The sequence below is a fragment of the Arachis hypogaea genome, chromosome 3 (assembly GCF_003086295.3).
Source record: "Arachis hypogaea cultivar Tifrunner chromosome 3, arahy.Tifrunner.gnm2.J5K5, whole genome shotgun sequence".
In the NCBI taxonomy this organism is placed as follows: Eukaryota; Viridiplantae; Streptophyta; class Magnoliopsida; order Fabales; family Fabaceae; genus Arachis; species Arachis hypogaea.
In genome coordinates this window covers 125,760,253-125,787,513 of record NC_092038.1, presented here as the reverse complement: position 1 = coordinate 125,787,513, position 27,261 = coordinate 125,760,253, and the positions used below count along the sequence as shown (strand labels likewise).

At 36.2% G+C, this 27,261-nt stretch overlaps 2 protein-coding genes and 2 non-coding genes across 10 annotated transcripts; all 4 read left to right on the top strand.

Annotated features, from left to right (window-relative positions):
- Positions 1-12,381: 12,381 nt before the first annotated feature.
- LOC112791336 (soluble inorganic pyrophosphatase 6, chloroplastic) lies at positions 12,382-16,068 on the top strand. Of its 3 annotated transcripts, none has more exons than XM_025834128.3 (7): positions 12,382-12,517; positions 12,827-13,119; positions 14,173-14,333; positions 14,792-14,892; positions 14,976-15,157; positions 15,290-15,388; positions 15,744-16,068. In XM_025834128.3, exons 2-7 carry the CDS (start codon positions 12,868-12,870, stop codon positions 15,834-15,836), a joined length of 888 nt encoding a protein of 295 aa, XP_025689913.1. In that variant the 5' UTR covers positions 12,382-12,517; positions 12,827-12,867; the 3' UTR covers positions 15,837-16,068. The 3 variants fall into 3 exon arrangements, with proteins under 3 accessions (XP_025689913.1, XP_072089563.1, XP_025689911.1); XM_072233462.1 differs by having other exon boundaries at positions 12,481-12,570; positions 12,780-13,119; XM_025834126.3 differs by lacking the exon at positions 12,382-12,517 and having other exon boundaries at positions 12,773-13,119.
- A 1,019-nt stretch (positions 16,069-17,087) lies between these two features.
- LOC112793693 (U5 spliceosomal RNA) lies at positions 17,088-17,200 on the top strand. Its single transcript, XR_003198395.1, has one exon. It is a non-coding gene; the product is annotated as a U5 spliceosomal RNA (small nuclear RNA).
- A 4,012-nt stretch (positions 17,201-21,212) lies between these two features.
- LOC114927430 (uncharacterized) lies at positions 21,213-27,217 on the top strand. 5 transcript variants are annotated; one of them, XM_029297173.2, is made up of 4 exons: positions 21,216-21,614; positions 22,091-22,226; positions 23,187-23,905; positions 24,055-27,217. In XM_029297173.2, exons 3-4 carry the CDS (start codon positions 23,212-23,214, stop codon positions 24,351-24,353), a joined length of 993 nt encoding a protein of 330 aa, XP_029153006.1. In that variant the 5' UTR covers positions 21,216-21,614; positions 22,091-22,226; positions 23,187-23,211; the 3' UTR covers positions 24,354-27,217. The 5 variants fall into 5 exon arrangements, with proteins under 5 accessions (XP_029153009.1, XP_029153006.1, XP_029153007.1 ...); XM_029297174.2 differs by having other exon boundaries at positions 22,073-22,226; XM_029297176.2 differs by lacking the exon at positions 22,091-22,226 and having other exon boundaries at positions 21,213-21,614.
- LOC112793681 (U5 spliceosomal RNA) lies at positions 26,467-26,579 on the top strand. Its single transcript, XR_003198383.1, has one exon. It is a non-coding gene; the product is annotated as a U5 spliceosomal RNA (small nuclear RNA).
- Positions 27,218-27,261: the final 44 nt, after the last annotated feature.

Below are 27,261 nucleotides of genomic sequence, written 5' to 3'. Positions count from 1 at the left end.
TACATTTTATTATTCTATCTATTTATTAACATTTTATTAATTTAATAAAAAAATAAAATAAAATAAATTTTATGGAAGTTCATTTTTTAATTATGTACAAAATTTTTATTCTTTTTTTAATCCAAAAGTATCAAATTCTTAAGTTTTAAGTTTATTTATTTTAATTTTTATTGATGTCATTTTTTTTAATTCAACGGGTCAAAATTCTAAATTCTAATTTGTATGTAAAATTTTTGAAATATAATTTAAAGTTATAAAATTTACAATTTAATATTTTTTATTAAAATTAAATTTTATTCTAAATTAAAAATAATAGCTACTTCATTAAATAAAATTCAAATTAACATTTATAATAAGATAAATGAAATTTTTAGCGGTAATATTGAATGTAACTTTTATTTAGTAGCCCACTCACCCGGTTTTTAAGATAACTCCCTCACACTATTCTTTTTTTCCAAATTCCCTATTTATTAGCTCCTGCAATTGATTCAAGTTTGGTAACATACAGCCAACCCCTCTCGCTAATAACACTCTCTTCCGTTTCTTTAAATCCGTAATTTCTTAGCTCCTTGCACTCAGGTCAAGCCAATTAACCTTCAGAGTAAATCCGTTTTGCTCAATCCGTTCATGTTTAAGTTATGAGTACGATCGCATTAGACATTTTGTGGAAGAGAAGGGACCATGATTTACAGTTCGAGTGCCGTCAGTTCAAGTCGCCGAAGAAGTAAGCAAAATCGGCGGAATCCGATTCTACGGCAAATCGCGAAGAAGACTTGAAGGAACCCTAGGTTACTTTATTACACCTCCTTCACCATCACTCTCTCTGGAGGTAGTGCTCTAAATCTTGCCTCTCTAAAACACTGGTCGATTTAAATTTTCTCTTCTTGTTGTTGGTGGAAATGAGTGCACTGTCTTGGGTTTGCATGTTTTATTCATTTATCCTTTTGATGGGATAGAGAATGAACTCTTGGTATAAAGTATAATTTAAATGCATAAATATAATTATCTACTTAGTAGTACGTACTAATGTGATTAATTATATTCCTAATTAACTTTAGTTCTCTTTTATATGCTGAAATTTCTAAAATCAACATTATTTTGGTAATACTCATAGCCATAGCAAGGTAGCAAACAAGAGTTATTATTTACATTCCTTATCATTTCTTGTGTTTTTCACTTTTGAGTCTAACTTTATGCATTTAGTCTGTATATTCTAAGCCACTTCAGAAGAAGAAGTTTTACTATTTAAATCACTATGGTAGCATCCATTCTTCAAACATGTAATTTTTTATATACTTAACTTTTTTAAGAGCCTAGTCTTTGTGAATATTTCTTTTTACATGAGTGTTATTTTATGATCATAATAATGTTAGTAAGTGTAGATCAAACTATCTCAATGAGAGAGATTTTAGTTTGATGTATGAAGAAGAAGGAAATTCCAAAAAGGGTAAGAAGCATTCTATATGTTGATCAATAGAAATGAGGTGGCAGTAAAAAAAACTTCTTAAAAAATTGTAAGGATACTTTATTTGATTTGGTTCTTTTAACCTTTTTTCATTATAACACTAGACAGAAGTTGAGACTATTGATTCTGTCAATTATTAAAGTGAAGTTGTTGTTGTGTGATTGAAATTTGAAATTATTTAATAGAGAACAAGAAAAGAGAATTCATAATTGAAATGGAGGCTATAGGTCATGTTAGACATAAACATCTTATGTGCCTGCTTGAAGGGAGTTAACAGGTATTTATTTTTAGCAAAGCAAATCATTTTAAGTTATTATCTATGCTCTCACAACTCCTAAGTACATAGTATCTATTTCTTTGTATTATCAATAGCATTTTTGTTTATGTTTGTTTCAATATTTAAGCTACTAATGGATGAATATGTGAACAATGGTAACTTAGAGTAATGGATGCATATTGCCATGGAACAATGGATACTTACTTGGGAGATCCGCATGCTCGATATGCTCGATAGTTATATTGATTTTGGTAATTGCTAACACATTTCTATTTTTACTTTTAAATTCTGCCTCTAAATGGTTTTGATTGCAATCTGATATCTTACTTACTTACATGAAGCAATTGAATTGAAAGTTGTTTACCAGGATATAAGTCTAGCAATATATAATATATTGATTAATGAGATATTTTATGTTGTGAAAATGAAAATTCAACCTTATTGGTATGCATTCTTACTTTTTTTTTACATTAAACTATTATTTTAAATAATGTATTGGAACATTTTTTTCATGAATTAAGAGATAACACAATCTTATTTGAATGTTTTCGCAGGTACTCCAATGAAGATGTTAGAGATCTAATAATGATGCATTCTGATACTTGATTTTGTAATAGTTTAAACTCATTTAGTTCAGGATATTTGCTTTTCAACATTATTACTTAAATTTCATATTTTTATTACTAAGAATTCTACTTATATGGATATGGCTAATTTTTTTTAATTTTTTACTAAGTAGCATTTTTATTATATATATATTTTTTTAATTTATCTTTTATGATTAGCCACAGAAAAAACCATGGCTAAATAACCCACTAACATTAGTCACGGACAAAATTGTGGCAAAAAACCCAGCCTGCCAATATTAGCCACGGAAAAAATTGTGACAAAATTATACTTGTTGATTATATTGTTGTCATTTAGCCACGGTTTAGAGCGTGACTAAAATAGTAAAAACCGTGGCTATTCAAATGTCTCCACGGGTCACAAAACCGTGGCTAACAGGCCAAAAACCGTGGCTAACTGAAAATGCGTCACCCTTGATAGCCACGGATACCCATTCGTTGCTAACGCTTTATCGCCACGGTTTTTCTTGATTTTAGCTATGGTTTTTTCCGTGGCTAATCATCGTGTTTCTGGTAGTGATGCTGTTAGATTCTGACTTCCCTGCACTCGAAATGAATTTTCTGGAGCTAAAGAACTCCAAATGGCGCGCTCTCAACGATGTTGGAAAGTAGACATCCAGAGCTTTCCAGCAATATATAATAGTCCATATTTTATTCGAGATTAGACGACGCAAACTGGCATTTAACGCCAGTTCCATGCTGCATTCTGGAGTAAAACGCTAGAAACACGTCACAAACCAGAGTTAAAGGCCAAAAACACGTTACAACTTGGCGTTTAACTCCAAAAGAAGTCTCTACATGTAAAAGCTCAAGGCTCAGCCCAAGCACACACCAAAGTGGGCCCCGGAAGTAGATTTATGCACTTAGACTTATTTCTGTAAACCCTAGTAGCTAGTTTAGTATAAATAGAACTTTTTACTATTGTACTAGGTGTCTTTGACTGTCTAGTCTTTTGATCATTCGGTCTTTTGATCACGTTTTGGAGGTTGGTCTCTCGGCCATGCCTGAACCTTGATCACTTATGTATTTTCAACGGTAGAGTTTCTACACACCATAGATTAAGGTGTGGAGCTCTGCTGTACCTCGAGTTTCAATGCAATTACTACTATTTTCTATTCAATTCAGCTTATTCTTGTTCTAAGATATTCGTTGCACTTCAACATGATGAATGTGATGATCCGTGACACTCATCATCATTCTCACCTATGAACGCGTGACTAACAACCACTTCCGTTCTACCTTAAACCGAGCGAGTATCTCTGTGGTATTTCGAGTAAGATTCAGGGATTGAATGGCTGTGACGAGCTTCAAACTCGCGATTGTTAGGCGTGATGACAAACGCAAAAGAATAAATGGATTCTATTCCGATATGATCGAGAACCGACTGATGATTAGCCGTGCTGTGACAGAGCATTTTGACCATTTTCACTGAGAGGATGGGATGTAGCCATTGACAACGGTGATGCCCTACATACAGCTTGCCATGGAAAGGCGTATGAAGGATTGAAAGTAAGAAAGTAGTATGTTGCAGAGATTCAACAGGGACAAAGCATCTTCATACACTTATCTGAAATTCCCTCCAATGATTTACATAAGTATTTCTATATTTATTTTATGCTTTATTTATTATTAATTTTCGAAAACCACTATAACCTTTTGAATCCGCCTAACTGAGATTTGCAAGATGACCATAGATTGCTTCATACCAACAATCTCCGTGGGATCGACCCTTACTCACGTAAGGTATTACTTGGACGACCAGTGCACTTGCTGGTTAGTTGTGCAAAGTTGTGACAAAGTGTGATTCACGTTTGAGAGCGCTACCAAGTCTTTGGCGCCATTGCTGATGATCACAATTTCGTGCACCAGACTCCTTTTCACTTTCTCCATTTATTGTTAATTTGCTGCTTAAGATTGATACCATTTTACACTTTTGTGTATTTTTTCTAAATTTTTTAAATGTTTGATTTAAAAAATAAATTTTTTATGATAGGTTTATGGATTTATTTAATCAATAATTAAATTATTAAAAAATATACTAAAGTTTGCGTCAATATATTAAAATTATGGGCAATTTACTATAATAAATAATTTGGGATCCAATATTACCAGATTACATAAATGGAAAACGGATACCAAAATGTATTTTTTCCATAATCTATGTAAACCGCGACAGAGGTCCCGCAGTTTACGAATACACGTAATCCGCCACAGGGGTGTCACAGATTACGTTCTAGGAGAAATAAGCATAATCCGCGATAGGGGTGTCGCGGTTTATGTGTAAATGATGAGTGTGCATAAACCGCGACAGGGGTTTAGCGGTTTATGCGTTAGTGAGCTGTTTGCATAAACATAAAATAAAGTAAGTCTATGGTAAACAAAAACATACATAACACACACATAAGTCCATGGAAATAAACTAAGTACAAACATATAATACAAAAGTACACGACAAATCTGACATATATAGGTATCATCAATGAAAACATAAAATAAACAGTTACGGCTCCTGCCTGTCCTCATCCTCCTCGTGAGAGTCATGTCCAAAAGCGCCCAGGAGATGTGACCCTGTACCACATCGAGCGACCCATCTCACTCTGGTTGGCCTCTGGCGCTGCAGTGTTGGAGGATCGACAGGCATGCCCATGCCATATGCAGATGGAGGCGTTCCTCCCATGCCCAACCAACTGTCATACGGGCTATTAGCAGGCTCATTCAGGTCTACATGAAATTGGGACTGGAACCCCTGAGGGTCAGACATCTGTGGCTGGTACCGCTGCATATCCTCCATATCTGGGTAGTACCGTTGCGCAACGTCCATATGGGGCTACGTCTCCAGCACCTGATCCTGTGGGGTTTGCCGCTGAAAATGCGGAGGGTCGTCATCCTGAATGATATCTGTAAAGTTGGAATAGAACTGTGAACTTCCGATCTCGTGGTCCATATCCATCGTGAATATCGGATCCGCCAGGTCATCATACATTTATCCATGAATTTCATGGTATATCTGGGATCTTGAAACATGTGTAAGAGGACCCTCCTGGGACCCCACCCCTGTCTGCTCAGTGGGTCAATCACCAGGACCATCAGATGCGACCCCTGATGTACTACCCTGACGTTGAGAACGGCCACGCCAGACACGGTGATTGGCATGATCGACTTCGTCGCCACCAGATCTGTCATCCTGAATCATGTCATCCAGTCATCGCCACTCCCGGTCTTAGTCCGGGCACCAATGCGTCGTCGTCGCTCGACGCGCCTGTTATCAGGCACGTCCGGCATCGAAACCGTAGAAGACGCCTGTGACGACCCTCTCTAAACAACATCCTGACTGATCTCTTCAGCCCTAGGATCAGTAATTAAGGAATCCGGCGATAGAAACCTATGGGCCACTCTGTACTACCATCGTAGAAAGTCTGTGGACGGCCTGGGATCAGGCACCTGGGGGATACTCAGGACAGCATCAACCCTGTTCTGCTAACTAAGATGTCATACCTGATAGTAGCTCGGGAACCATCTATCCCCACCCCTCCCATCCTTGGCATGGAGCCAGTCTATATTCGAGGCCGGCTTAGGCTCGTGCTGAACGCCAACTAGCTGTGGCAATACCCTATCCATCTGGTGCCATTCAATGACGGCGAAATATATCAAGCAAGTACATGCACGCCATAACCGACTGTGCTCTTCTGTGGGAATCTCTGGATGAACAACAGCCATCACGTCGAGCGAAGCATAAGGCTCCCAAACAATCTATAAACGTTGACAGAATACATTTATTAATCCATTAACTAAGAAATATATAGTTAATTACTAGATAACAATTGAAACAAAATGAATAAACTTACATCTCGATCACCTAAGCAGTCCAACGCTAGACGACACTGGACCACTCTCTCCTCCTTGCGGTCGGATGTTGGCAAGTAGGTGGCCTACTTGAACGAATACAATGTTATACAATGTTAACAGGTAAAACCATAATAAAAAAAGTTACAATCAAGTCTAACTGTACAGATATGTATACATGGAAGCCAATGGGAAGGAATATGTGTCGAATCCCCGCGGCCTGAGGCTAGGCCAGAAAATCCATGACTGTAGTAGCTGCAGGGGGGCTGCCAAGTTTGTCACGTTTATGTTGGCCACCCGACACATGCAACGATATAGCCAAGGCAACGCTGCTGACCCCCAACTATAACTCCCCATATCATCAAGCCTCGTTACAAAGGGCAACCACTGTATATGAAGCCGATTTCAACTCTTGTCACCGAACAACTGAGTGGAAAGCAGCATCATAATATAAGCTCGTGCATATATGGGTATGGTCTCCTCCGTAGCATCATATGGCAGCACCCTGAACCTCTTATGAAACCAGGTGAAATGGACTGTATACTGCTTTACCTTATTTTGTGGTGGAAGCTCGCCAAACAGTTTCTGAAACCACTCCCACGCTTGTTTGCCTTCTTCCATAAGCTTCTCAAAATCTGGAAGGCACCCGGATACATGTAAACCATCATGGGCATCCCCAGCTAATATGCTACATCCTACAGCGTGATAGTGCACTCTCTAAAGGGCATATGAAAGGTATGCGTCTCAGGATATCACCTCTCAATGAAAGCGGTGACTAAGGGCTCGTCCAACCAGAACCACCTGGCGATGAGTCTCGCCATCTGGTACAAACCAGCCCTTTCCAGATATGGTATGATCCTGTCACGCAGAGGCATATTCTGGTGCCTCCGGACACTATAAATACCCTTAGTCGGCTAGAGCATGTGACAGAAGAAACCAAACATATAAAAAATCCAACACTAATTTAAAGTAATCTAACACAAAAAATATAATATTAAAGTTTACACAGGTAACATACAGTTCCTATTTTCTAATCACAAAATTCAATGAAAGGCGTAAACGATTCAAGACCTTAATCTAAATTAATTAAATACTAAATTTTATGATTTAAAATAATAATTTAAATACCTAAATCACAATCATAGGAAAAATATTATACGAAATACATTAACTAAAAATAACCAAACTAACCTCTTCGTTTATGCTGTCAGCAACGTGCGCAACGCTGTTGAGCCTGTAAAGACTGCGTGTCTCCGCCATAGTCCTGGCTCCGATCTCAACTCAACCAACCCACACTTTTCTCTCTTTTTCTCTCTCTAGAAAACCTCTTCTTCTCTCTCTAAAAAACTTTACAACCACCACAAATGCAATCCGCGAGACCCTTAAAGCGTATTTATACTAACACATAAACCGCTAGATCTCTATCGCGGTTTATGCACACTCGTCATTCACACATAAACCGCGACACTGCGGATTATGCTTATTTCCCCTAAAACCTAATCCGCAACACCCCTTAACGGATTACGTGTATTCGTAAACCGCAGGACCTTTGTCGCGATTTACATAAATTATGAAAAAATGCATTTTAGTATCTGTTTTCTATTTTATATAATCTGATAATATTGGATTCAAGATTATTTATTAGGGCAGTGCTACGGTGATGAAATGAAGAATTTTCTTTTCATGCTGAAACAAGGTGGAATGGATGGATATTGGACGCGTGTAAACATGTTTTCCAGGACAAAACATATCTGACGGAAGCAGAGAGACAACAGGCTTTAAGTTGTCAAAGTGATTAATAAGTTAGGTAGTAGATTATGTTAATTAGTGTGGTAAAATGTTTGGGCCAATTTGATTTGAAGCCCAAAAATTTTTTTTTGAAGGTGTGTTATTCGTTGAAGAAAAATAGATTCGGATGCTATATTGCTCTCTGGGCTTAGTCCCAACAATAATAATAATAATAATATTCTTAAATAAAGAAATACCGAGAATATTAAAAAAATTATACAATATTTTTTTGTTTGACATTCTAAAATTTATTATTATAATTCTTGTTCATCGCTTATTATTATAATTTGTTATAATATGTATTATTGTTTCTATTGAAATTGATAAATCAATTAAGAAATTAATCCTAAACAAAAATAAAAACATAATTAGTAAAAAGCTAGAATCCAAAACAGTAAACAAGTTAGGATTATTGAGAGTATTCATAAAAACTGAAAAAATACATTATTTTATATGTTATTTTCAATTTAATAAATAAATATTAACTTTTAATCAAAAAATTATAACAAACTAATATATAGTTTTATAAGAAATATTATATAAAAATATACTAAAAGAAGCGTAAAAAAGATTAAATATACTTAAAAATAATATTATATTTTTTTAGTAATTAACTAATTATCTATCTAAAAGTGATATTAACCAATATTATCCAAACAATTTTATTTTATCAAAATCAATTTTAATATAGAATTGTCAAACATAATTATGTTGGCACAAACTCACTTTTATTCAAAATCAATTTTACAAAATCACTTTCTTTCAAATTCCAGTTTAACCAACTCTAACCCAAACACACACTTTGTCGTTCAATTTATTCGCAATGTATGAGCATATTTTAATATCCCTTTTATACAAGGTTGCAAAAATCGAACCACTAAATGAACCGATAGAGTGAGCAGTTCTACGATTTATTAGTCTATTCATACTTTAATTGGGATTTAAACAGTTTATTTATATATTACATACAATTATAAAAAATGAAGAAGTCCTTTTTAAATTTGTACATTTAATAAATTTTCAACTAAATAAACTATCTAAAAATTACATCTAAAAAATTATAACTTCGGTCATCAAAAATTCAAGTTTAAATCCTTTAAAAAATCTTATCAGGTACATATTGTCAAATAAATTACATTTTGTGTCGTACTTATTGGCGTTATTGTATAGTGTAATCTCTTAAAATCAACTTTATAATTCTAAGAAATTCAACACCGTACCAGCAACCATTAAGAAAAATACTCCAACATTAACCAAAAAATCAGGAAAAACAAATGTAGCAGCACCATATTTTCTATGGCGACGGAGTTTAATGGCGAAAATTCTACGGCGGCAGATAGTAACGCTCAAACTGTGCTTTGAGGGATACTAGGAAGCCAAGAACGTGACACTAATGTTGGTGGTAGCAGCGCTGGAAGTGAAAGGGGTGGTGGCGGCGTGAAACTCAGACGGAGATACAAAGGGGTTTTAGGAATTTCTTCTGACAGAAAGGGGACAGTTGGGCTGTCTTATGGGTTTTTTTTTTTACACCTTTAAAAACCATTAAAAAAACCTACTTATTTTAACTATTTACCGGTTAACCGTCAGTTCGACTGGTACTATAACCGATTTTTTGGCATACAGTCTTTACGCTTACTCGGATCGCTTGGCTGACCAGTTCTTCGTTAATCGGGTTGAACCACCCGGTCCGGTTCGGTTTTCAGCACCATCAGCTTATACTATTGCCTACGAAACTACAAAACAAAAATAATAACCGGTTTAAAAGTTAACTTCGAAATACATTTTTCCCATAATATTTTAAGAATATCAGACTGTATATTAAATAATATGGTTCAAGAATAAAATATATTTTGCTATATTTAGGCTGGAATATGTATTCTTAATTTATTTTTATAATGAAATAACTATCAATTGTTAAATTTCAATAATTTCTTAACTACTTTACATCCGATTCACTATTAAATAGTATAAGTATGTGTTGGAAAATACCACTACCGCAGGTGATGTAATGTAATTATCCATACCGAACAAAATGAGACTATATATCTTCTTACGATGGGTGATTGGAGAATAGTAGGCTCGACTTCTTCTTCATGGGCCAATCGTCTGAACGAGAAAGACTCTTACTAAGTTCGGAGAATATTGAAACTTAGAGACACCTGAGTAAATATTGCAACTATTGTGAAATCAAAATATAATTATCTTAACACACATAATTGATCACTGCAAGTAAATACAAATTAGACAGAAGTAAACCGTATATTAGAATTGAAGGTTACATAAAGGTAATTCTTACACAACACGTCTAACCAAATTAACTGGCGTAACTTCTTTGCACCAAAAAATGTCTGCTCCGTCCAGAAGATCGGTATAAGGTGTTTTCGGACAGGTTCTCTTAGCCGGCCAACCTTCTCCACCTTCATGTACTTTGTCCGTCGTTCTTGTACTGCGTACATGGAGGTCAGTTGCCCCTTCGACATGGCTTACGAGAACACACTTCTCTTAACCCATCAGCTACTTCCTATGATGGTAACCTCCGTAGGTCCGATTAAAGTGTGCCTGTCGGTCGTTCTGCCTCCCATCCTCTTCGGACTTTCCATCTGGAGCTTCTTCAGCCTCTATTTGTCGCTTCAGTACAATCTCTAGCTGCACCAAGCATCCCTCCTGTCTATGCTCAGTTTGACGGCGTCAAGCATAGCGAGGAGTGTGAAGCACCACATGCAGTCTCATGCATAATTAGCCCGGAAAGGAGAACGGCGTACGTGCGGAATTTATCAATACGCGTCTACTAGAAGATGCTGCTAGCTCAGTTTATCGCCTGCTGAAATATAATGGCTACAGCACGGTAGAAACGGCATTTGCGGAATATGATCACAAATCACTTTCGAGGTGTGTCTCGTGTTCAGCGTTACATTTTGCTTAATCAAATGCATATCCTAAGGGATTTTTTTTTAATCAAAAAAGGGTATAATTTTTCCCAGCATGATTTATGAACTTTAGTTCTCTAAATACGATTTTCTTTTTTCTTGGCATTTAAGCAAGTTCGCCGAACCGCCAACAAACTCTATAAAATTTGGCAACTTCGCCATATCACCGGCAAACTCTATAAATTTTATATAGTTCACCTAACTCCGCGGCAAACTCGGTTATAAATTTTTTCAATTCCACTTTTTAATGCATTATCACCATCTCCAGATAATATATAAATATATAAACAGTATATAAGAATACACAAAAATACACCGACAACAACCATGACTTCTTCAAAAATTTTTTAATTATAAATTAGAAAAATATTAACTCATACTTAACAATGACAACTATTGTTATCGTCTCTAAAAATACGTAGCTACTTTTTTATCATTCCTAGTTGGTTTAATAAACTTCTACTTATATTTTAATTGAAACAATTCTTTCTTCAAACCAAAGTTCTCATTTTCCAATTTTTTCAATCCTTAAATCTTATCAATTTTCAAATTATCATAATTACACTGACTCTGAACAATATTCTAAATTCTAATCATAATTTTTCTGACTAAGTTTTTTTTGTTACATATTTTCTTTTTTATTTTACTTTTTCGAGTTTGCTTATATATTTTTCTTTCTAAATTAACTAATTACTAGCAACTACCATTGTATTTTTGCTTTCTACTTTTATAATTATTGGGCTTTTTTACCAAAACTTTTCTTCTCTATCCAACTCCCAAAAACTTTAACTCATAATTTTAACTACCGAAAAATCGAACCAAAAAGCCCATCCCACATCATAACAAAATCCATATGTTGGACCTACAGCCTATGTTTCCATTGCTTGCTGAGACGGGATATCATGTAATATGCTAATATTGTTAGTCATGTGTATTTGATTATCAAAAAATTTTTCTTTATTAAATTGGTGAATATTAAGATTATATTAAAAATATTGACTATAAATTAAATTATTTAAAATTTAATACTGTAAAAAAATTGATTTTGTGATTTAAAAATAAAATAAATTAGTCCCTATTTGATTAAATGATTGACAATGTTACTATTTAGTTAACTGAAATAAATCATTGTTAACAGATTAATATTTTAAAGAATAAATTATTTAATTTATTTCAATGTAATGCAACCACTGATTATTAAACAATAATTTATCAACTAAGTCGTTTTTTCCCTCTACAATTTATGAGCTAACTTTTTCTTTTTTTTTTTTTCCGAACAGCTAAGTTATTTATTATATATATGACTATGGGTTAATTTGGATCATTCTCATATAATATCAGTCCAATTCATGGATTTAGCAAAAAAAGCCCAACTGCATAAATACATACCAACCCAACTCTTTCCAAAATTAAGAGAATGATTAAGCAGTTAATTTAAACATAGTTTTTCATCTAATTATCTCATAACACTGGACAAATTTCTGCGTCCTATTAATGCCAGTCAGTCCGTGTCTCCTTCTATCATATCAACACGACCACGCGTCCTTCCACCTCATTTCAATACATGTTGAAATTTTTTCACTTCAGCATGGTAGCATTGGCCTATTTATTATATTAAATTGTCCCAAAATTAACATCACTTTAGTTTTTTTATTTGGTGGATACTACAATGAAGATGGCAAAAATATCTTCTCATGAAGATGCTTTGGTTAAAAGTGTGGTTTATTTATTTAGCCACACTTTAAACAAAAACAACACTTTTATAAATATCAAAATCTAACCATACAATCCATCATCCAAAGGTCAAAAAGAAATATACTCATATGAAGACAATTATGCCATCTTCATTGTAGTATCCACCTTTTTATTTTATTTTACTTTTTATTTTTAAATGAATCAGGCGAAGTACGAGTCTCACACTGATCGGAACTGAGTTTATCTATGGCAGCAGCCGTCACTACCAGAGCTATAGCCATGGCTGCCACCAGCTGCAGCTCCAGTTTGATAACCAAAAGCCCATTACTGGTGAGGCACAAGCTTCTTGCTCAGAATGCCCTCAACCTTTGTCGTTCCACTTCTAAGAAATCTTACACCTGCAGCGCCATCTACAACCCCGACGTTCTCGTCAAGGAGGAAGGCCAACCTCAGACCCTCGATTATAGGGTTTTCTTCCTTAACAAATCTGGCAAGAAGGTTCTTTTCCCATTCCTTTTTAACGTTGTTCCACAATTCGATTATTTTGTTCTATATCTGTTGTTATTGCAGTATTGTAATTTTCGGTTATGGTTGAAACTAGAGAAATGTGATCCTGTGCCTTAACATCTTACTTTCATCCGTGACTCATTTTTGCATTTCATCGAACATTCTTTGATCAGTTGAAACCGTAGGAGAAAAGCAGTGGAAACCCTTTTTCCTTTATGAGAATTTTGTTGGCATGTGGATCTAGCTTCTGTGTTTTGACTTTTGACTGATCAAAATTAAGATGAGCATAGAGTTGAAGTGTAATGGTTTTTCATTTAGTGATTAGTCCATTATTGTAATCAACCGAATGACAGTAAGTAAAGGAACAGAGTATACTAACATAATTTCATAGCTATTGAATGCCGGAAATGCCGGAGATGATAAAGCTCGCCTGTGATATGGTCATGGAGTTGCATGAACTATCCTATTGACTTTCTTCCAAATTCTGAGTTCCTACTTTTCTTTTGCTTTAGATTTTGCTGTCTAGTATGTTGCAAGCTCCAATTGATTACTTATTCGGTTTTGTATACACATTGTGTGGGAGTACATGTACTAGAAGAGTGTGTTGTGAGTTTCATTTTGGAGGAAAAGAGAGAGAAGGGAAAAGGTTTTGTAAAGTAAATTGGACTACTATTTTTGAACCCCCCCCCCCCCCCCCCCCGTGCCGCTTCCCCTCCCTCTCTTTCCCTTCTAAAATGAGAACTGTAATCTCGCCCTAAGTGTTTGCTTTATTAAGGAGCTTGTTGTGGGATAGTGACAACTGATATTGATGAACTTCAGATTTCAGAAGCTAGTTGAGATTAATGCCATTCATATGTGCTTCTTCTTGGCATTTTCCTTTCCAACTTTTCTCTGTGTAATAAAGAAATCAAGCACACATGACATTGAACTGATAGGAATTAGGAAATGTGAAACATCTTGTATGACTAGATATGGAAAGAAGAATGTTGTAAGAATGAGTTGTATCCTTGTACCCACTGAAATGATTTAGTGAAAAATATGCAGGTTTCTCCTTGGCATGATATTCCATTGCGATTAGGTGATGGTGTCTTCAGTTATATTGTTGAAATACCAAAAGAATCTAATGCAAAGATGGAGGTCGCAACTGATGAGCTATATACTCCCATAAAGCAGGATACCAAAAAGGGAAAGCTTCGATATTACCCGTAAGATTCAAATTTGGAGTGGTCTTTCTGTTTCAGTTACTGCACAATTTGGTGCTGGTATCCTAGACCTAAATAATCAAAATTCTGTAGTTTAAAATTGGTCCAATCAGCTGGCACAGACCATGGAAATACCTATCAATATTTAGCAATTATAGCTCCTTCTCAACAACCCCCCCCCCCCCCTTCTTCTTTCTTTCTTTTTTTTATTTTCCTCATAAATTTAAGAGCTTAGCTTAATTTTAATATAAACCTCTTGTCCTCATCCCACTAAGACCTTTTGTAGTACTTTTACCTTTATTAATGGATCATTCGCATTCAAATGTCCTATGGTCTGTCTTCTTCACCAGTTGCTATTTATATATTTCCGTAAATCTATATAGGAGCTTCAACACCCATTCCCCACCTTTTATAATTAGCCCTACTCCCAAGATGAAGCATATGTTTTGCATACTCTGCAGCTATAATATACATTGGAACTATGGCTTACTTCCTCAAACCTGGGAAGACCCATCTTTTTCCAACTCCGATGTTGAAGGAGCATTTGGAGATAATGATCCAGGTAGTACATTACTTGCTATCATAAATTGGAGACTTTAACAAATATTTTTCTTAGTCCAAAAATGTAAAATTGTTTATCTGCAGTTGATGTAGTTGAGATTGGTGAACAACGGAGACAGATAGGTGAGGTTCTGAAGGTCAAACCCTTGGCTGCATTAGCCATGATTGACGAGGGAGAACTTGATTGGAAAATAGTTGCAATCTCATTAGATGATCCAAAAGCTTCTCTTGTGAATGATGTTGATGATGTTGAGAAGCATTTTCCTGTGAGCTCTGCTACTAAACTATGTCATGATTTATTTCTTAAGTTTCTTCTCTGTCATTTAGTTGTGTGCAACTGTAACGCAAAATTCCAAAATGTAGTTTTTGTCAGGATCTAACACAATGATTGTCTTCAGGGCACACTCACTGCTATTAGGGACTGGTTCAGGGACTACAAGATACCCGATGGAAAGCCTGCTAATAAATTTGGTCTTGGCAACAAGGCAGCGAATAAGGTATTCCATTACTTGAATCACTTGGTGGTGCAAATAACCCCTAAAAATTCTGTATGCTTTCTTTGAGCTTCAAGTCATCAGCATTATAATATTCTCCTAAGTGAGCCAGTGGTAGTTGTTCGGATACTCCATTCAGAAAATTACCTTCTCAGCTGTATTTTTTCAAAAATAATGTTTGCATCAAGGACTACTATGTGCAAATTCTAAGATTAGTATATGGGTCTGGCAAAATAAATCAGTAACATGAAAGATAAAAGTGCGACATGTAGTAATTGCAGCGTTGTCATAATCGATATATCATGGTAAATGCCCTGTTTTGGTCTAATTCTATTATAAACTTAAATTTGGCAAACAGGATTATGCGCTTAAGGTAATCGAAGAGACTAATGAGTCATGGACTAAACTTATCAAGAGATCAATTCCTGCAGGAGAGCTGTCATTGGTGTAAATGCATCGGGGGATAGCAATTATTCAGTTACATTCTATACAGTTCGATGTATGAGTTTGCAATGCAAGCATTTCTATTTAGCGTCCCCTTTATATCTGTTTGATATCAAATGCCGTTTTCACCAGGCGTTTGTTCAATATCAACTATCTAATGTATTCTACATTTTTCTTTTTGCCATACTGTATTAATTTTTTGAATTCTAGTGAATAAGATAAATGGTTCTAAAGATAAATGGTTATATCGTTCCATCATTAATAGTATGGCCGATTATGAATGATGAAACAATTTTCTGATAATAAACCATTGAATTGAATTAGGCTTGGGAGAAACGTATGACAAGATGATTATGTAGCAAGAATAAACTAGATGTTACAACCTCCCTGAGTAATTTCCAAAAATTAATTACATACAGGTTACTACTCCAACAAAGATGGACTACATTAAATCATTTGATGCTAAAACTATGGTAAAAAAATGTATGTAAGCTAATGTCCCAGTCTTGTCTGAGATGAACAAGTTTGTAGCCCTACAAATTGACAGCATTTTCTATCTGATGAACAAGTTGCGAGTCCAAGTGTCCAACAAAGCGTTTTATAATCAAATCCGGGAACTACTGTGATAAGTAAAGACCAGAAATATATCATGAAACCATAATATTAACAGATATATCAAGACACATAGTATCAATGTCTCAATCCTGTAAAAAAGAGAGGGAAAAAAAGGTCTCACTAAGACCATATTTGTAGCCTATCAAATAAGCGGACACTTTTTTAAATTGTCGTATTCTCATATCGAATATATTTTGGATATCATACTCATTCAATACTTAGTTGATACACGCATCTTAATAGCATAGTTTAGTTTTGATGCATGACAATATAGAGAATTTAGAGTTATCTAATTAAATTCAATCTAATTCATGCATTTAGGTAATTTCTTAAGTAATAATTTTTTGTATTGATGTAATATTGTCTATATAAAATACTTTAACACAAAAAATTAAATTCATACTTTAATATCAATATATTATAATTTGTCTAAAATATTATTTATATTTCATTTTATGTCGTGTCATGTTTCCAACAAAAACTGGCAACCGTGCAGCTGCCGTGCTTCAGTCATCACTTGTATGTTGTAACTTGTAACACGCAAAGGACCAACAAGTTAAGTCTCGCATCGCCCAACACCAGCAAATTTCTAGCCATCAAGATATATATATAAGGCAACCCTTGTCAGAGTGTTAAACCACGGAGCTGCGCAGTGAGCACAGAGCGAACTATTCTTTCGCCTTTTACTAAAGAATACCGTGTGCTCGCTGCAATTAGCAGCATACGCTAATTTTTTGAGAGGAACCCTCGTTTCGAAGGTTCCTACCTAAGTCTAGTGTAAACTTTTTAAGTTTTAATTTAATTATAATGGTGGTATAAAGGCATTAGCATGCTATGCAGAAGCGGATAATCATCACTAACAACTTGATGGTATTACATTTTCAACATGACAACCCTTTTTGGACATTATTATATTTATACCTACGATGTAAATTGTGCTTCGATCGTATGATAACCTGGAAATTAAAGAAAGACATTAGCAGGTGCAGAGTCGAAGTGCTTGGTAGTGTGAATTTGCTTTTTTTTTTTTTTTTGTAGCTTACTGGGATAGGGTGATCCTCAATTTCCATGCCAATACTGTGGAGCTATATTATGGTACGATGAGCGCATAGAAAAGCATTATAATGACAAATCTCCTAAATTCACACTATGTTGCTAGTGAGGTCAGGTTCAACTTTCTATTATGCAAACACCGAATCTTTTGAGGAAACTTTACTTTGACATCAATGAAAATCTAATCACCTTCGATTGAATATTAGGAGCTACAACAGTATGTTTGCTTTTACATCATTAGGTGGTAAGACACAGAAGTCGATTAATCAAAGTCGTGGGCCCTCAACCTTCATTTTTCATGGACAAAACTATCATTTAATGGGAAGTTTGCTTCCACCAAATGGAAGAATAGCAAAATTTGCACAACTATATATATGATACTCAAAACGAGATACAAAATTGAATCGCTGCTGTGAAGTAATTTACATACGATTTCTTTTAATGCTCAGCCAAAAGCAAGTTGAATTTTAGTTCAAAATCAGGTCACAGATTTATATTTATATGATTTTAACTTATTTTTTTCAGCTCAAGGGATAAATTGAACAACCTTCATGCGGATATTGTCTCGACCATCAAAATTATGCTTGATCATCATAATGTGCTTGCAAAATCATTTCGGCTTGCTCAGGATGCACTTGTTGCTGAAGCTACTAAATCAATTCGGCTACGTCTTATAGGGAAGAGAGGAAAGGATGGACGTAGTTATAATTTGCCTTCAGTTTCTGAAGTTGCTGTCTTAGTTGTTGGTGATTTTGATGAATCTACAACAGAGCAAGATATTATTGTCGAAAATAAATTAGGGTAACTTCAAAGAATAATTGAGCTACACCCCTCCTATCTAGGCTTACAGTATCCACTGTTATTCCCTTATGGTGAAGATGGGTGGATAGAAGATATTCCATTGAACAAAATTAAAAAAGGAGAAACAGATGAAGACAAATATGTCACAATGCGAGACTTTTTCGCATTTCGAATCCAAGATCGGCCTTCACACAAGGGTGTCCTCTTATATTCCCATCAATTATTCCAACAATTCTTAGTTGATGCATTCTCAATGGTTGAAAGCGCCAAATTGAAATATGTTTACACCCACCAAAGCGACTTTAGAGCTGAGTTATACAATGGCCTTCGAGATGCCGTTTTCAATGGCAAGACAAATGCAGCCTCAAAAAGAAAGAGAATTATACTCCCGACAACATTTACTGGTAGGGCAAGATACATGATACAAAATTATCAAGACGCAATGGCAATATGTAAATGCGTCGGTTATCCAGATTTGTTCATCACTTTTACTTGCAATGCGCAATGGGATGAAATACAGCGATATTGTGCAAAGCACAAGCTCAAACTAGAAGACAGGCCATACACCATTTGCAGACTCTTCAAAGTTAAAGTAGACAAGTTGATTAAGGATCTTAGATACAACAAATTATTTGGTTCTATTGAAGTAGGTACGTAATTTACATTTAAATTTTGCAATTTTTTCCCATGACATTCAGAAATTGCTTCCTTATTCTAAATTGGGGTAAGTACGATTTTGGTCCCTAAAGTTTAGTGCCAGAATCGAAATCGTCCCTCTTGTATTTTTGCATTTAAAATCGTCCTTAACGTTTTTTTCGTAATAAAATTGTCCTTTTTAATTAATTTTTTTGTTTTATTCCTAAACTACCCCTATTCCTATTTTAATGATAAAAATTATAAAATTAAAAAAAAAGAAAACGCGTAAAAACGCGTTGGGAGGGTGGGAGAAGAAAAGGGTATACGAAGGGGGGGAGGGGAGGGGAGGGGAGGGGAAGGGAAGAGGGGGAAGGGCAAGGGGGAAGGGAAGCCGCCGTCCTGCCGTCGCCTTGCCACCCTCCGGCACCACACCGCACCACCGCACGACCACCTTCTTCTTCTTCTTCTTTTTCTTTGTGCTTTGAATTTCTGAGGAACCACCATCTGCTTCTTTGTTGATTTGTTACTTTCTGTTTCTGCTTGTTAAATTTGTGCTTGAATTTGTTGATTTTCTATTTATGCTTCTCTGTGTGAAGGTGGAGGTGGGGGTGGGGGTTTGGGGAAGGGGAGACGGGAGGGGGAGGGGACGCGGGGTGGGGGTAGGGTGGGGGTGGGGGGAATGGAAGACATGCGGGGTGGGGGTGGGGTGGGGTGGGGGGAAGGGGAGACGGGGAGGGGAGGGGACGTCAGGGTGAGGGTTGGGGTTGGGGTGGGGGTGGCGGGAAGGGGAGACGGGGAGGGGAGGGGACGTCAGGGTGAGGGTTGGGGTTGGGGTGGGGGTGGCGGGAAGGGGAGGCGGGGAGAAGGAGGGGGTGAGGGAAAGGGAAGGGGGAAGGGGAGACCGGAGGTGGGGGTGGGAGTGAGGGAGGGGGAGGGAGGAAAGGGAGACCGGGAGGGGGTGGGGGAAAGGGAGGGGGAAGGGGAGACCGGAAGGTGGGGGTGGGGGGAAGGGGAGACCGGAGGGGGGAGGGGAAGGGGAAGGGGGAAGGGTATTTTTGTCCAAAAATAATAAAAAGGACGATTTTATTATGAAAAAAACGTTAAGGAGTATTTTAAATGCAAAAATACAAGAGGGACGATTTCGATTCTGGCACTAAACTTTAGGGACCAAAATCGTACTTACCCCTTCTAAATTAGACGCGTTAATACCATTCAAGCATTGTTTTTTCCCAGTTATTTATACAATAGAATTCCAAAAGAGAGGACTTCCACACGCACATATACTATTGTTCTTACATGAGCAAGATAAGTATCCAAACCCTGCGGACATAGACAAAATTATCTGTGCTGAGATTTCCGATCGTGATGTTGATAATGCATACTATGAAACTGTCAAAAGTTTCATGCTGCATGGTCCATGTGGTCTTAGCAAGCCAACTTCCCCTTGCATGGAAGAAGGACGTTGTATGCGTCATTTCCCTAAGAAGTTCAACGAAGTTACTACAGTTGACGAAGATGGTTACCTAGTTTATAGGTGTCGAGATAATGGATGCACAGTGGAAGTTTATGGAATTCATCTTGACAATAGATATGTTGTGCCTAGGGGTGGCAAGCGGGGAAGCCCGCCCCACCCCGCCAGAAGTCTGCCCTTTGGCGGGTTGGCCCGCCCGGCCCCGCATAGTGAGGCGGTCCCAGAATCCTAGCCCGCCCCGCCTAGCGGCGGGCTGGCGGGACAGCGGGCTAAGCCCGCCAAATAACCTCTTTTTTTTTCTTTTTTACTTTTAACTATTAAATAATATATATCAAGGCATAAAAAATCTCTCCTATTTTTTACTTTTAACTATTATAATTTCTAAAAGTATAAACAAATTATAATTTTTATATTCACAAATATTAAAGTCTTTGTAATTATAAATATCTAATAAATATAATTATAAACCAAGTTTTCATCCAAAACATAATTATAAATATTGTTACCAAAGCAAAATAAACATAATCCAAAATATAATTATAAATATTGTCTCTAAAACAGTGTTGTCAGAATCGGACCGACCCGGCCGGTCGGACCGAAAAATTGGCGAACCGGTGCCATAACCGGTCCGGGTGAGGCATCTAACCGAACAAGGAATCGAACCGGAATGACCCGAATTGAACCGGCCGGGTTTGGTTAGAACCGGTGAACCGGCGGGTTTCATTTAACCTGGACCGGTTTGAACCTTTTTTTTCTGCGTTGGAAACGACGTAGTTTCTAATAAAAATTAAAAAAAAAACAAAAGCTGCTGCTGAAAGTGTAACCCTAGCCTCTATCCGTCTCATTTACTCCATCCCCTGTTTCCCACTTTCCCTTCCCAAACGGTTTGGCCATGAGAGATCACCATGGCACCATTACTTCATGAGAGCTGACAGCTGAGAGATAGAGAGTCTGCTACTCTGCTTCAGTTTCAGCCACCTCATCGCCAGCGCGGAGACCCGTTCAGATTCAGCCAGCGCGGCATTCACCTCACCACTGCAACCAGAGCAGTGTGCCACTCACCACCGCCAAGAAGCACGTCCACGGTCCATCGAAGATTCAACATTCAAGTCGCCTCCTCGTCGCCTACTGCCTCCTGGTCGTCAGTCGTTAGTCGCCACCTCCGATCTCCCTCTTCTCTGCTCGTCCCTCCATCCCTCCAGGGTCCAAGTATGTATTTTTAATTTTTTTAATTTTTTGAAGTTAATTTTCAATAATTTAGTACTGATAGTTAGAATTAATTGATTATTGTAGATTGATTATGTATGTTGGTTTCTGTTTGATTTTTGTTAGAATTTAGATTGTTGATTGTTCAATTTTTTGTAACATATTGTTGTTATATATGGCAGATGAGAACATGAATACTTCCACATATGTTTTTCTGTTTAATCTCTCTTGTTTGTTGATTTATTTTTTATTTCTGTTCAGTTTGTTGATTATCCATTGTTGTTAAATTGTTGATTGTTGATTATCTATTATAGTGTTATATATGTTGGTTGCTATTGTATATTATTCTTAGTAGTTAGTGCATTATTCTTAGTAGTTAGTGGATTTATTTTTTTTAGTACTTACTTTGGAAGATTATGTTTATGACATGGAGAAAGCCTTAATCGGTTCTAACTTTTAAGCTTTATCCTACGAATAAGGAGCTGGTAAATTCTACAATTGATAAGGCTAGAACTCTGCTTGATGATGGTAACAAGGAGAAGAAAGAAACTGATGTGTTTGTGGAGTATCTTACTGAAGCTAAGCTTGTTTTTGAGCCCATTATAGCTAAGACTGGTTAGTTTTGTTTAGATCTTTCCTTTGTTGAACTTTTAATTTTGCTTGTGATGCAAATCTTTGTGACAGAAATTATTTAAAGGAGATTGGTCATTGAGAGTTGAAATTTGAATTTCGTGGACAGATCTTGTGAACTTTGAATGTGGTAAATGCTAATTGAATATCACAATTTGGTGTTGTTTATGTTCATTGAGTACTCTTTGATAGTGGGACTATAGGGGTGTGGTGATATCATTTGCTTTTCAAGTGAGAAAGCCAAAAGAAAAGAAAGTGAATTGACATCATTGACTTTGAATCTATGTTATTGAATCAATGTCGTTGCTTTGTTTATTGCAGTTGCAGATTTGATACTGTGGAGACAGAAGAATATTAGTTTAACTGATAATTTTTAAGTTTTTAGTTATTTTATATGTGTTATTTATGTGGGATCGGGTTAACTGGTTCAACTAGTAATCCACCGGTTGAACCAATGACCCAGTGACCCAGTAGTCTAACCGGTTCGATTACCGGTTCGGTTCTAACAACTATGCTCTAAAACAAAATAAATATAATCCAAAATACTCAATTTTCATCTTCATTCTCTTGTAAGTTGGGTTGGAAAAAGTTGGGTTTTGGTAAAAAAAATTGTAAAAATACCCCTTGCTAAAAACATTCTAAGCCCAGCGGGGAAGCCAGCCCCGCCCTGGCAAAGCCTGTGGTTTAAGCGGTGCGGGTTAGGCGGACTTTTACTATTTGGCGGTCCCAATTTTCCAGCCCTGCCCGCCTTTTTTGGCGGGTTACGCGGGCCGGCGCGACGGGTTTAGGCCCGTTTGCCACCCCTATTGTGCCACATAATAGATTGTTGTTACTAAAATATCGTGCTCACATTAATATGAAATGGTGTAACCAATCAAGATCTATCAAGTATTTGTTCAATTATGTAAACAAAGGTAGTGATCGGGTCACAACCTCTTTTTACAGAAACTCCACCAGTGACAATTCAAGTATGAAAGTTGATGAAGTGAAAATATTTTATGATTGTCGATACATATCTCCTTGTGAAGCTGCCTGGAGGATATTTTCCTATGACATTCACTATAGCAATCCATCTGTTGAGAGGCTGAGTTTTCATTTACCAGATCAACAACCTGTTGTATTTACAGATAATGAATCATTAGTTGAAGCTCTTGCGAAGGCCAATGTAAAAGAGTCTATGTTTCTAGCTTGGTTTGCAGCTGACGAAAAATATGCGGAAGCTAGACAACTAACATACACTGAGTTTCTAGCAAAGTTTGTTTGGAAACCTTCACCTCGAGCTTGGGAACCTAAGAAAAGTCATCAAGTCATTGGAAGGATGATTTTTGTTCCACCATCATCTGGTGAGCTATATTACTTAAGGATGTTGTTAAATATTGTAAAGGGACTAACAAGCTATGTAGATATTCGAACCTACAATGGTGCTATCTATTCATCATTTCGAGATGCATGCTATGCACGTGGGCTACTTAATGACGACAAAGAATATATTGATGCCATTAAGGAAGCAAGTCATTGGGGCTCAGGTCATTATTTGCAAAAATTGTTTGTGACTCTATTGTGGTCTAACTCAATGGTGCGACCTGAAGCTGTATGGGAAGAAACTGCCATTTTATTATGTGATGAGATTTTGCATTATCACAGAGCCATGTTTGGCCGATCTGGTAAGCAGACAACTCCAATGATAAACCTTTCTATTAAATTTTATATCTTTAAAGAGTTGTGGCTTACATGTTTTCATAGTAATTTTTTCAAGTACCATATGTTTTTCATAATTATAGCAACTAATGTTTTTACTTTGTCAACATTTCAGATTTGGTTTTCAGTGATGAGGAATTAAAGAACCTAACTTTGATTGAGATTGAACAAATCTTGAACAGTAATACCAAAAGCTTGCGGGATTATACGGCAATGCCATTTCCATCAGGGGATACTGACCATCTTAGAACACGAAACAAGATGATCTTTGATGAGTTAAATTATGATCGTGTTGAATTACAAAGGCAACACATTCAATGCCTGTCCAAATTAACTAGAGAGCAAATGAGAGTATATGATAAGATCATGAACGCTGCCGAAAGTCAAGATGGACGTATGTTTTTTTTTATATGACCATGGAGGTACAGGAAAGACTTTTCTTTGAAAAACTTTAGCTTCAGCATTGAGATCAAAGGGACAGATAGTCTTAACTGTTGCCTTTAGCGATATTGCTTCTCTATTGTTACCTGGAGGCCGGACTGCACATTCTAGATTTGTCATACCATTAACCCCAAATGAATTCTCTACTTGCAATATCAAGCAGGGAAGCCCATTGACAGAGTTAATTGTAAGAGCAAAGCTAATAATCTGGAATGAAGTTCCTATGATGAGCAAATTTTGTTTCGAAACACTGGATAAGACAATGAAAGATTTGATGAAGTTCAAACATGATGAAAGCCCAAAGATGCCATTCAGAGGGAAAACAATAGTCTTTGGTGGAGATTTTAGGCAAATCTTGCCAGTGATTTCAAAGGAAACAAGACAAGACATCATCAATGCGTCTTTGAATTCATCATATCTATGGCAGCATTGTGAAATATTAAAGCTAACTATCAACATGCGACTGCAATCCATGGCTGCAGATAGTGGCATACAAGATTTGCAGCAATTTGCTGACTGGATTCTTCAGGTCGGCAATGAAATATCAGAAGGAATGAGTGAAGAGTACAATTTGATTAGCATACCTCCTGAATTCATTATCACTTATTATAATGATCCAATGGAAGCAATCGTTGAAGCAATCTATTCTAATTACATTGCTGACATGGATAACGAAGGCCACTTGAAAGGTCGAGTTATTTTGGCTCCTACAATTAATGCGGTAGATGAGGTGAATGATTACATGACCAAACTGAACAACAATGCATGCAAGACTTATGTTAGTTCCAATAAATGTTTGTTCTAAGGGAGTAGCAATGAAATTGAAGGCATGCACACACCCGAATTTTTAGCAACAATTAAATGTTTCGGATTTCCAAATCATGAATTGAAACTAAAGGTTGGTTGCCCTGTCATGCTTAATAGAAATATTGATCGCTCTTCAGGGTTTTGCAATGGTACTAGATTGATAATTACAAGATTTGGAGATAAAGTTATCGAGGAAAGATTATTAAATTCTGACAATTGTGTCGATAAGGTCTTTATTCCTAGAATGACACTCACACCATCAGATGCTAGGCTACCATTTAGATTTCAAAGGAGACAATTTCCTCTTATGCTATCTTATGCAATGACCATAAACAAAAGTCAAGAACAATCATTAGACCACATCGGATGGATTGCTACTGAAAAAACCTATTTTCACATATAGCCAACTATATGTTGCCATTTCAAGGGTCACTAACAAGAAAGGATTGAAAATTTTAATTGCTCATGGTGAAAACACGGGCAAAACAGAAAATATTGTTTACCCATAAATTTTTAAAAATGTATGACAAACCTTTTAACATTACTTATTTCTTAATTATTATCTCATGTATATACATGTATTTTCGTTTATAAAAAATTTATTTTTTCTCGGTTTACATTCGACTAACTTTAATAATGCATACATAATTTTTATATCTCAAAATTATTCAATAATTAAATATTATTTTTTAAAAAAATTTATTTTTTGAGTGTCAAATTTCATAGATTTCACTTCAAAAGAATAAACTAGGTCATGAATTTATTTTTGCTGATGTGACATTATATAATTAAATACACGTATAAATAGTGCATCAAAATTAAATTCTAAATTAATACAAACAATATATTCTACTTATATCCAATTTATATACTTTATCTTCTTTTATATTCCAATAAAATTACAAATATCTTATTGAGCTAACTTATCAATTTTTAAATGTTAACAATATTTTTACAAAACTAAGTTTCAGCAATTTTCATTTTTCTCTTCAAAGATCATTATTTTTCAAACTAAGCTTTACTTTTACATCATCATTCTATTTATTTCTCTATGCGAGGGTAGCTTGCTAGTTTATATTTCATTTTATGTCGTATCATGTTTCCAACAAAAACTGGCAACCGTGCAGCTGCCGTGCTTCAGTTCAGTCATCACTTGTAAGTTGTAACTTGTAACACGCAAAGGACCAACAAGTTAAGTCTCGCATCGCCCAACACCAGCAAATTTCTAGCCATCAAGATATATATATAAGGCAACCCTTGTCAGAGTGTTAAACCACGGAGCTGCGCAGTGAGCACAGAGCGAACTATTCTTTCGCCTTTTACTAAAGAATACCGTGTGCTCGCTGCAATTAGCAGCATACGCTAATTTTTTGAGAGGAACCCTCGTTTCGAAGGTTCCTACCTAAGTCTAGTGTAAACTTTTTAAGTTTTAATTTAATTATAATGGTGGTATAAAGGAATTAGCATTCTAAGCAGAAGCAGATAATCATTAGTAACAACTTGATGGTATTTACATTTTCAACATGACAACCCTTTTTGGACATTATTATACCTACGATGTAAATTGTGCTTCTATCGTATGATAACTCGAAATTAAAGAATTACATTAGCAGGTGCAGAGTTGAAGTGCTTGATCGAACGTGGTGTTGTCGGAAACTGCTTTGGGAATGAGATTGCAGTTGAGAAGCCATGTAAGTGCTGAATCTTTGAAGCGTTTGAAAGTAGATGCAGATGGAGAAGAAGAGGGCGGTGGTGGGGTATGTGATTTGGCATTGTAGTGCAAGAGAAAGAGCATTGCGGCGGTAGGTGCCATGGAAAGGATGATGATGAAGCTAAAACCAACGTTGCGTTATTTATAATTTTATTTTATGTATGAAAACTCATTCTGTGGGCACTAATTATCAAAATATCCCAGGGGCCACTAAAACCATGGAAAACCGTTGACTGCCGTTGGAATAATCTTACTATTTTACTATTTCATTTGTGTGAATGTGTTTCTCAAATGATATTACACACTTACAGCATTGCAACCTCTGTTTTGGTCTCATACCAATCCTGAGTGCTGATCTTTATT